The sequence below is a fragment of the Elephantulus edwardii genome, unplaced genomic scaffold (genome assembly GCF_000299155.1).
Source record: "Elephantulus edwardii isolate Elephantulus edwardi_28Jun2011 unplaced genomic scaffold, EleEdw1.0 scaffold00015, whole genome shotgun sequence".
Taxonomy (NCBI): Eukaryota; Metazoa; Chordata; class Mammalia; order Macroscelidea; family Macroscelididae; genus Elephantulus; species Elephantulus edwardii.
Window position 1 is genome coordinate 5368831 of NW_006399765.1, and position 12171 is coordinate 5381001.

At 43.2% G+C, this 12171-nt stretch overlaps 1 protein-coding gene across 1 annotated transcript in view; it reads right to left on the reverse strand.

Moving 5' to 3' along the window:
* COMMD7 (COMM domain containing 7) overlaps nucleotides 1-11901 on the reverse strand; it is a 31347-nt gene extending 19446 nt beyond the window's left edge. Inside the window, exon 1 of the mRNA XM_006881436.1 lies at nucleotides 11818-11901. Within this exon, the coding sequence (XP_006881498.1) occupies nucleotides 11818-11901 (84 nt within the window). The remainder of the gene's footprint in view (nucleotides 1-11817) is intronic.
* Between the last annotated feature and the right edge of the window lie 270 nt (nucleotides 11902-12171).

Here is a 12171-nt window from a genome sequence, read left to right on the forward strand (position 1 = left end):
AAGCTTGGAACAAGAGTGGCATCCACTTCTGAAACAGCTTGCCTCCAGAAACCCTAAGAACCTGGAGAAATGATTAAAGTTATACAAGCGTTCAGGTCTTTTATTCACAGGGTCGCTATGAGTCATCTCGACTCCACAGCACTTAAAAACAACAACAGATGGAAATGAATATCTATTGCTATAAACAACATGGCAATGAATATCTTCGCACACACTTAAGTTCCTTTACAAGCACACCCATAAGAAAATGAATTCTTAAATGTATCCTGGTTCTGAGGATACACACAAATTAAATTTGGAAAAAATGCTGCCAAAGTGTCTTGCAAAAAAGTTACACTGATTTACACTCCCATGAGTCAATCACATATAAAGGTTTGCTTTCTCAACTGTCATCATTGCTTTGTACCTCTTTAACCAAATTTGACCTATGGGTTATCCTTCTACACTGTTAGGATAGTGTATACAACCTCTGTGATGGTTAACGTTGGGTGCCGATTTAGCTGCTTATGATTTTGTAGCTTGGCAATTTTCATGTAGTCATTCCCTTGATGGGTTCTGCTGTGATGTAATCATTCCCTTGATGAGATCAGCTAAAAACAGCCAATCGGCTGAAAGAGAGTTACACTGGGGGTATGGCCTACACTGAATATTTAAAGATGTCTAGTAAATCTGGATTAGCTTTTTTGCTCAGTCTGGCTCCTCCTGCATCTGGCTCATTACCTTCAGTTCTTGGACTTGAACCAGTAACCTGCCTTATGTGCCAACCTTCAAATCATCCATCAGCCTCTACAGTGATGTCAATCAGAAGAAGCATTTCAACCCAGGAATCTGAGACTTGCCAGTCTCAAGCATGTGAGTAACTTTTCTGGAGATAAAATCATCTCTCTCAAAAACAAAACAAACAAACAAACAAACAAAAAACCAAAAAAACCAATAAAAACCCACCCCATACCCAATCTCTCTAAGAGGGTGAAACCAGGCTCCTCCTTGGAGGCAAAGATTCAGAGGCTTCATCCAACATACTTTGGACATGCTGCAAGGAAGTAACAGTCCTTGGAGAGGGACATCATGCTGGGGAGGAGCGTGGAGGGATAGCACAAGAAAGGAAGACCCTCAATGAGATGGACTGACTCAGTGACTGAGGTAATGAGGGTAGGTGTGTCAGAGACAAAAAGGTTGACTTAGGATAGAGCAGATTTCAGGGGTGTTGTACAAAGGGTCACTATTAGTTGCAAGCGACTCAACAGCACATAACAACAACAACATAGTAAAAGAGAAGGCTCTTGATGTCTAGTAGGTAACTGGATTTGCAATGTCAACCCAAATGTTCGCAGTTCAAATCCATCAGCTATTCCTTGGGACAAAGATGGGAAAGTCTGTCCCATGTGATTTACCGTCTCTGAAAACCCTCTGAAGGCTCAGATATGAATTAGTTCCAACATGGTGGCACCTAACAACAACAACAACAACAATATATGGTAAAAACAAAGAGTCAGAACTGGTCTAAGGATATGTCTCATGGGAGCTCTGGTGGCCTAGTGGCAAGAAACTGCACTGCAATCTCAGAGGTGGTGGTTGTTGTTATGTGCTGTCGAGTCGCTTGCGACTCATAGCGACCCTATGTACAACAGCCCTAAACTCTGCTCTGTCCTGTGCTAATTGCACTGCCTCTGATACTCCGATCTCCATTATCCCAGTCACTGAATCAATCCACCAAATAGAGGGTCCTCCCCTCCTGCGCCGTCCCTCCACCCTCCCAAGCATGATGTCCCTCTCCAAGGACCGGTCTCTCCTTACAACATGTCCAAAGTATGTTAGACGGAGCCTCAGAATCCTTGCCTCCAAGGAGCCTCCTGGTTTAACCCTCTCCAAGATGAATCTGTTTGTTTTCCTAGCAGTCCATGGTATCCTCAATACTCTTCTCCAGCACCATAGCTCAAAGGCATCAATTCTCCTTCTATCCTCCTTATTCACTGTTCAACTCTCTAATGCATAACAAGTGATAGCAAAGACCATGGCCTGCGTGCGCGGCTTGAATCCACCAGATGATCTGCTGGAGAAGGAGGGACAATCTTCTCCTGTACCAGTCAGATTCGATTTGACGGTACACACACACAAAATAATAAAATAAAATTCCTTTTTTAAAAAGGGTATGTCTCATAATTTCAATTTTTTTCTCAATATCTGTGGAGCTGTCAGAGCTTTGGTTAACAGTATTTCATCTGCTACTCAGGTCCTTTACATAGATGGGGTGGCGGCAGAGAAGTTATTAGCAACCGCCCAAGCTTTCCATTTCCACATTCCCAGCTCTCAGCCTCAGTTTCCATCCTGATCAGGCCTCATTCTCTAGCTCTCCCCTCAGGTGCTGTCACACCCATCCTTTTCTCTACCTTTCCAAACCTTATTACCCTTCAGAGCCTTCCTTGCCCACATTTTTGCTCTTCCCAGATTCCAACACTCAAAGAGAGGAGGCCATATGCACATTATCAACATTTGAGGTTCTCTCAGATCATTACCCAAGGCTCTGAGAATGTCCAACCTTGATAAGGACCATGATCTTGTCTCAGCAGGGGAGGCTCTCAAATGACTATCTCCTAACATCATAAAATGTGCAGTAAATACCTGCTGACTAAATCCTCTCTAATACTTACCTCATTCTTTGCCTTTGTGCCTACAAAGTTGTCCCACAAATCCAGGCATAGCAAACTCTTCAGGATTTTTACCAGTAAGCACAAAAAGATCAAGCTCACAATCATAATAAACTAGAGAAATATCAATCAGAGAAGATAATCACGTTCCACATCTGCAAATATACAGTCTAATTATGCGGAGTGAACTATCTCAGTCACAAAAGGACAAATACTGCATAGTGCCACTGTTGTAAAACAGGACTGATATCAGGGATTGGGGGAGAGACTGAGAAAGATAGGATAAATTATGTATACTGCATCGAAAGACATGAGGGAAAGAATTGTTTAAAAGGGATATATGATTAGGTAGTATTATCATGACAGGAGTCCAGAAGAAAGGCTGCATAGTGGAGTGGACTCGGGAGAGAAATTGTATAACAATGAAAGAATTTTTCTTTTACTTTTCAAAAAGCGAACTGGGGGGGAAAGGGGTGGGCAGGGAGAAAAGCGCAACAATGAAGGAATGGAAATTCAAAGTCTCTGTAAACTTTCATTAAAATTAATAATAATAATGATTTTTAAAACTACCAAAAAAAAAGGGGGGGGGAATACTGTCTGATGAAGCCAGGGTGACAGTGATAGAAACAGACCCGCACACATTGTTGTCAGGGAGATAAATAAGGCACACTTACTAGAAGGTTATGTGGTAATATATACACATCTGATTTTTTAAGTTATTAGACTGGTAATTCTTATACTCCAGTTGTTGTTGTTGTTGTGTACCACAGAGTCAGAACCAACCCATAGCTGACCTTCTGGTGGGTTTTCAGAAGCAGAAAATCACATGGGAGGAAATTGCCTATCTTTCACCTGTGGAACAGCTGGAACCACATGTTTTTGGGATTGCAGCGCAGCTTCTTACCACTGGGCCACCAGAGCTCTAAATGTACTACAAACACTAAACCAAGATGCACTTAACCAAGCTGCTGAAGGACTATTCTTAAAAACAAACAAACAGGCAAATTAAATGCAGAAAGAGAGAGATTTACTTATCCAAAGGCATTCTCTATATATGGAATTGGATTTTTTAAAAAAATTATGGTAGCTCTATTCCATGGAATATCATTAGTTCTAAACAGGGAAAATACTACTGCTGATGATAAGATACTACTACTAATAAATATGCATATTTTTTCATTTATAGATATGTGAAAATAATTAAAGTAGTTGTTTCTAAAGTTAAGAGAATAACAATTTTAAAATTATGAGTTGAAGGAAGTTTACAAAAAATCAGTTTTTAATTTATAAATTTATATAAATTTACTGTCCACTTTATTGCCCTAATGCACGTCTTGTTCCATACTGTTAACTGTCTTTCCAGACGGACCCTCCTTTCACCTATTCCAATGTTGTTGTTGTTGTTATGTGCCATTGAGTTGTTTGCAACTCATAGTGACCCTATGTACAACAGCCCTAAACCCTGCTCTACCCTGTGCCAATCGCATTGTCTCTGACACACCCATCCCGATTACCCCAGTCACGGAATCAATCCACCTCATAGAGGGTCTTCCCCTCCTGCGCTGTCCCTCTACCCTACCAAGCATGATGTCCCTCTCCAAGGACCTGTCTCTCCTTAAAACATGTCCAAAGTATGTCAGACGAAGCCCCAGAATCCAATGTAGTGTTCATTATTCATCCATCTTTTCCTTTTCTCTCCGTCACCCTCTACACCGTAACCTTCCTATTTTTTAAAAGAACTTTTTTTAGTGACACTATTTTATTTTAGTTGTTGTTGTGGTGGTGGTGTACCGTCGAGTCAGATCCAATTGGCAAAGGAAGAGACTGCTTATCCTTCTCCAACGGAGCATCTGGTCGCTTCAAACCATACACCTTTGAGATGGCAACCTTTCTATTTTTATAACAGTGGTCTTATGTAATAATTTTTTCTTTTGTGACTCAGTAGAATTTCCTCTAGACTCATCTACGTTATATCATGTTTTACTAGTTCCTCAAACTATGGCTAGCATTGAGAAGAATGTGACAGTACACTTAATTGTGCTCATACAAAATCTATACCTAGATCAAGAAGCTGTTGTCTGAAAGAAACAAGGGAACACTGCATGGTTTAAAATCAGGAAGGGTGTAATCCCTTCTCCAACCAATTCAATCTGTATTCTGAGAAAATAATTCGTGAAGCCAGTCTCTGTGAAGAGGACTGTGGCATCAGAATCAGATAATACGACCTTGTTGCTAAAAAGTGAGAAAGATGTGAAATGCTTGCTGCAAATGATCAAAACTACAGCCTTCAATATAAGTCATATATCAACATCAAGAAAACAAAGGTTGTTAAAACAAAACAAAACAACACAAAAAACAAACGTCCCTACCACTAAGCCAATAGACAATATGATGACAGATAAAGGATTAAAGCTGTGAATGAAGTGAGCTCTGGTGGCCTCGTGGCAAGAAGCTGCGCTGCAATCCTGAAAGTGCGCAGTTTGAATCTACCAGATGCTCTGCTGGAGAAAAGTGGCCGGTCTCCTGTGCCAATCAGATCTGACTCAACAGCACACAACAACAACAACAACAAAAATAAAATGAAATAAAGTGTCACACACACAAAAAGTTAAAAAAACCCCAAAACTGTAAATAACTTCATCTTATTTGGATCCATAAACAACACCCTTGATATTAGCAATACCAAAGAGGCATAGTTTTGGGCAAGTCTGCTATAAGGAACCTCTCCAAAAATATTAAAGAGCAATGATGTCAATTTGAAGACTAAGGTGAACCTGACTCTAGCCATGGTCTTTTTAAATACTTGCTGTGCTACTAAGAGCTGGACAGTAAGTAAGGATGACAGAAGAATAGATGCCTTTGAGTTGTAGTACTGGAGAAGTATACTGAATATTCTATGGACTACCAAGAGAATGAACAGATGTAATACAGCCAGAATGCTTCTTGAAGGCAAAAATGGAGAAACTTTGTCTCTCATACTTTGGATCTGTCGCTGGAAGAGGCTATTCCTGGGAAAGGAATATCATGCTTGGAAAGGTGGAGGGTTAAAGAAAGAGAAGACCCTCCAGGAGATGGACTGATAAGATGACTACAGCAATGGACTCAAGAATATTAGAGAAGATGAGGATAGCACAGGATAGGTCAAGATTCAAGTCTATTGTTTATAGGGTTGTTATGATTTGTATTCAACTTGATGGCATCTAACAGCAACATGATAGGTGGCCTTGGGAGTCCAGTGCTTAAACACTTGGTTGCTAAACCAAGTATGGCAGTTCTGACCAACGAGCCGCTTCACAGGAGAAAGATCAGTCAGTCAACTTCCTCAGGGATTTCCGTTGTGGAAACCACCCAGTGAGGTTCTACTCTGTCCCGTAAGGTTGCTCCCAGTCAGGACAATTTAATGGCTTTTTCTCCCTTTTAAGGACATTGGGTACTTGAAAAAATTGGATTATCCAGCAAAAGAGGCGGGAGACAGCCCAAACAGCCAAAGTTGCTCATCAGGAAAAAGCTTTCTTTATTAAAAACATAGCCAAAGGTTTAGAATGCTTTGAAATAAGGTCTCCATAAAGATTTGATTTTCAAGGAAGTGATTTCTACTTTCCATAAACACCAAGCTGGACTACCTCAGGGATGATACAACCTGGAAGTATTAAAAGTGTTAGTGCTTAGCAGTGAAAATTTTGTATTTTCTGCAGGTGAAAGTCTTGCAGGAAATATCAATGCAAAACCAACCAAAACCAAAACTATTTCGAGGTGACTGTTGTTGCTATGTACCAGAGAGCTGGAACCGACCCATAACTGACCCTCCAGTGGGTTTTCTGAGGCTGTAAATCACATGGAGAAGAAAGTGACCATCTTTTACCCATGGAATAGCTGGTGGATTCAAACCACACACTTCCGGGTTGATGGAACAACTCTTTACCACCAGGCCAGTAGGGTTCCCCTAGCCTATTTGGTTAGTGAGATTATCTTTAAGATAGATAGATAGATAGACAGACAGACAGATAGATAAATAATTCTGCTGTCAAGAAATTGTGCTGCCAACACAAAGGTGTACAGTTCAAATCTACCATTGCTCTGTAGGAGAAAGATGAGTAATCTCCTTCTGTGTAATTTACTGTCCCTAAAAAAGTCACTGAAGGGTCAGTTATGAGTCAGGTCCCACCCAACATCATAATAGATGAAGAAAAGATTGCAACTGTCAACAACTTCATCGTACTTGGATCCACAATCAATAATACCCTTGGTACCAGTAGTCAGGAAATAAGGAAATATATTGTACTTGAAAAGTCTGCAGTTAGGGATTTCCCCAAATTATTGAGGAGTAATGATAATAGTTTGAGGACTAAGGTGTGCCTGATCCGAACACTTGCTATGCATCTGGGAGCTGAACAATGAATAAAGATGATAGAAGAGCTGTGGTGTTGGAGAATAGTACTGGACATCTCATGGACTGCCAAAAGATCAAATAAATATGTCTTGGAGAAGGTGCAGCCAGAGTGCTCTTTAAAAGCAAAGATGATAGAGCTTCACCTCACATACTTCAGGCATGCTGCTAGGAGGGGCTATTCTGTGGAGGGGGACATGGTGCTCAGAAAGGCAGAGGGTTGGCAAAGGACAGGAAGATCCTCAACCAGGTGGACTGACACAGTGACTGCTGCAATGGGCTCTAGTGTGTCAGGAAGTGTGTGGATGGGAGGGAACAGGAGAGGGTTCAGATCTGTTGTTCATAGGGTTGCTATGGTCATACTCAACAGCTCCTAACAACATAACAAACAGCTCCTAACAACATAACAACAACATAAGAGACTCCTTGCTCACTTCTTCCAAGATAAATTTTTTCATTATTTTGGTAGCCCATGATATAGTCAGTATTTTTTGGCAGTACAATTATTGAGGGTACCATGGACTGCTAAGAAAACAAACAGATTCATCCTGGAGAGGGTTAAACCGGGCTGCTCCTTGGAGGCAAGGATTCTAAGGCTTCGTCTGACATACTTTGGTCATGTTGTAAGGAGAGAGTGGTCCTTGGAGTAGGACATCATGCTTGGGAGGGTGGAAGGACAGCGCAGGAGGGGAAGGCCCTCTAGGAGGTGGTTTGATTCAGTGACTGCGGTAACTGGTAATCAGGATGGGTGTGTCGGAGACAGTGCGATTGGCACAGGACAGAGCAGAGTTTAGGGTTGTTGTACACAGGGTCACTAGTTGTACATAGACTCATAGTCGCAAGCGACTCGACAGCACATAACAACAACAACACAATTCGAAGGCATCAATTCTCATTCAGTCTTCTTTGTTCAGTGTACAATTTCCACACACACGTGAACCAAGTAAAAATATCATGGCTTGGGTCAGGCACACTTTAGTCTTCAAACTGACAGACATTCTTTTTAGCACCTTAAAAAGATTCTTGGCAATAGATTTCTTTATCCGATGCAAGGCAATGTTTGATTTCCTTACTGCTTCAATGGGTGTTGAGTAAAATGAAATTTTTAATAACTTCAATCATTTCTCCATTTATTGTTGCCTACTGGTCCAGTTGTGAGGATTTCTGTTTTCTTTATGTTGAGATATAATCTACACTGAAGTCTATATACCTTTTCTCTTTTTTTTTAATTTTTATTTTATTATTTTTGTGTGAGTGTACCGTCAAATCAGATCTGACTGGTACAGGAGGAGATTGTCCCTCCTTCCCCGGCAGAGCATCTGGTGGATTCAAACCATGCGCCTCTGGGATTGGAGTTGCAGCTCCTTACCACTAGGCCACCAGAGCTCCCCTACCTTTTCTCCTTTTCAGTAAGTGTTTCAAACTTTCTTCAGTTTCAGTAAGCAATGTAGTATCATCTGCATATCATAGGTTGCTGAGGTTTTCTTCCAACCTTAGTACTATATTCTTCTACATACAGTCTAGTGTCTCAGTTTATTTATTCAGTATATGTTCTGAATAGGTATGAAAAAATTATACAACTGTGGAACACACCTATCCTTATTTTAAACCATGTAATATCCCTTCATTCTGTGTGATTAACTGCTTATTTGTCCATGGACAAGTTCCACATGAGCCCAGTTAGGTGTTCTCAAATTCCTTTTCTTTGCAATATTGTCTACCATTTGTCTGTAAATTTGTTGTGTAAAGGAGCCTGTGTGATACTGGAAGCTGTACCTCTTGTACTTCAAATACTCATATGTTCACCTATAGTGGACAGGTTTCAGCACAGTGTTCAGATTAAGACAGACTGGGAGGCAGGGCTGGCTATCATTTCTGAAATGGACCCCAGAAAGCCTCATAAATAACAATGTTGTTGGAAAGCGCCATCGAGTTGACCACGACTCATAGCAACTCTATGAACAGATCTGAATGCTGTCCTGTGCTGTACCATCCTCATCATCTCTAAACTTGAGTCCATTGTTACAGTCACTGTGTCAGTCCATCTTGTGAAGAGCCTTCCTCTCTTTCTCTGACCTTCTAGTATGATGTCACTTTCCAAGGACTGGCCTCTTCTGATAACATGTCCAAAGTACGTGAGACAAAGTTTCACCATCCTTGCGTCTAAGGAGCACTCTGGTTGCACTTGCTCCCAAACACATTTTGCAGAGGTTAGAGCTGCTGTACTTAGGGTCGCTACACATAGCAGGTGACTCAATGGCACATAACAATAACATACTATGACAGGTTTATAAACAGGAGTGGCATCCACTTCCTAAATAACATGCCTCCAGAAACTCTATGAACTTTGTTAAATGTTGATAGTTGTAGAGGGGCTTCAGGCCTTTTGTTCATAGGGTCGCTATGAGTCATGCTCGACTTGAAGGCACTCAACAACAACAACAACAACAACTCTTCTCCAGCACCACAATTCAAAGGCACAGGTTCTTCTTCAGTCATCTTTATTCCTTGTCCAACTTTCTGATGCACAGGAAGTGATGAAAAAGACCATGGTTTGGATCAGGCACTCCTTAGTCTTAAACTGACATCCCTGCTCTTTAGCACTTTGGAGAGATCCCTGACAGCAGGTTTTCCCAAAGCAATACGTCTTTTAATTTCTTGACTGCTGGTACCAAAGGTGTTGACTGTGGATCCAAGTAAAATGCAACGATTGACAACAACACTTATCTTTTAGCGTTGTTATACAAAAAAAACCACATAAAACAGTGTCTGGTACATGCTCACCACATGACAGATATTTTTTATTTAGCAGCTCTGGGTTTCAGTTCATTATCTGTAAAATGTTAATACTAATGTTGTTATTCTGTGCAATCAAGATGACACCAAAAATAATAATAATTTTAAAAAAAGATGACACCAACTCACATCTTACCCTCCAGTGAGTGGGTTTTTAGAGGCTATAAAGCTGCATAGTAGGATATTGTTCATTTTTCTCTCTTGGAGCAGTTGGTAGATTGGAACTGCCTACCTTTGGGTCGGTAGTGCAACTCCTTATCCACTAGGCCTTCAGGGCTCCCTTTAATGATCATAGTTCCTACTTTAATAACACCACCACCTCCTCTGGTAGTTGCATGAATTCAGTGAGTTAATATATATAAAAGCAATTAAGAGTGCAGTGTCTCATTTACAGTGATTGCTGTTGTTATTATGTGCCATCGAGTCACTTGCGACTCATAGCAACCCTATGTACAAGAGCCCTAAATGCCATTCTATCCTGTGCCAACCTTGCCGTCTCAAACACACTCATTCCCACCATTCCACTCACAGAAGCAATCCATCTCATAGAGGGTCTTCCTCTCCTGCGCTGTCCCTCCACTCTGCCAAACATGATGTCCTTCTCCAAGGACCAGTCCCTCCTTGCAACATGCCCAAAGTATGTCAGACGAAGCTTCAGAATCCTTGACTCCAAGGAGCACTCTGGCTTCACCCTCTCCAGGACACACCTGCTTGTTCTCCTAGCCATCCATGGTATAGTCAATGCTCTTCTCCAGCATCACAACTCAAAGGGATCAATTCTCTTTCTATCATCCCTATTCACTGCCCAACTCTCCAATGCATAGCACGTAATTGTGAAGACTATCGCATGGATCAGGCGCACCTTAGTCTCCAGCCTGACGTCATCGCTCTTCAGTACTCTTGAGAGAAACAGTGGTTGCTACCATGTGGAATCATTGAGCACTTCTAAATTGAGGTGGGCTGTGCGTGACACATGCATACACCACATTTAGTATTCTGACGAGGCCAAATCTGACAAGTAGTTTTTTAATTTGTATTCTGTGTTGAATTTGGGGGTAATTTTGGGATATGTTAGGTCACATTTACTTCTACTAACCACCCTCAGATTTAGAATGTGCTCGTCATTATAATCGTCCTTACCATTACTACTTTATAAATGTAAAGAAAGAGAGCAAACAATTGTTCTGCTTTTAATGCCATGAATAGAGCACGTTAAGATGAAAGACAGAAGAAGCTTTATGTCCTGAGACAAATAGTGAGGCAAAGAATTACTCCTCAGGCGTGGTAGTGAGGTGTGATGTTAAACTACCTTTGTGGTACCCCAGAGGACTTGGCAGGCACCCAGGGCCTGAATGTGGAGAAATGGCTTTGCCTGCGCCCCTCTCTTGGAGGTTCCTCTCTGTATATGGCTTCTTCTCTTGGGGACAATCACGTTCCCTTAACTCTAACTCAGGGGTCACAACTAGCTTGCTTCCAATCCTGCCTGGTCAGGGTCAGGCCTCTATTAAGGATCACTGGGCCTCATCCTGGCTTGGCCGTTACTGACATCCTCATTAGACCTCCCACCCCCAGGCTCCCCCCAGGATGTCTGTACCCACCCCACCCCCAGGGACCCAAAACCACTCAGGCTTCCTTCCCAAATAATGTGCCAGCCCCTTCCTGATCCATGAAATCCCCGCCCTCCTTCAAAGGCCCTTAGGCCTGCTCCAACTCTCTGCAGCCTCTCTTCCAGGACCCCCTCCTCCTTCCCGGAAGTCCACAAGTTCCAACCTCTGAGTCCCCACAAAACCTCTCGGATCCCAGATCTTCGGCCTCAGCCCTCCCTTGTACCCCCAACCCCTCCTCAGACCCTGATTCCCCTTAGCTCCACCCTGGCGGCCTTTCCACACACTCCAGAACCCCTTGGCCAAGTCCCCCCAAAACCCCCCTCCACGCCTAGCGCACTGGGGGCGGGGCGCGCACCCCGCGGCCTGGCTGTCCCCTCACCTGCGCCCCGAGTTGGTTCAGCTGCTGCATGTCGCCGGCCACGGCCTCGGGCACGGGGTCCTGGGTGCAGTGCAGGCGGCCCATGCTGCCCGCTCGCCCTGGGCCCCGCCGCCTTCTTCCCCCTCCACCTCCTTCTCCTCCTCCTCCTCTCCCTTCGCCGCCGCCGCTGCCTCACTCGCTTCCGCAGCCGCACTTTCGCCACGAACCGCTCCTCCCCCGGCCGGGCGGGGCCGGCTGTCGCTGCGGACGCGCGCGGACTCGGGGGGGACTCAGGACGCCTGACCGAGCCGTGGACCCCCAGGGTGCCCTGGGACGGCCGGGGGGAGCTTCGGCCTCTGCGCCTTGGGGAGCAGA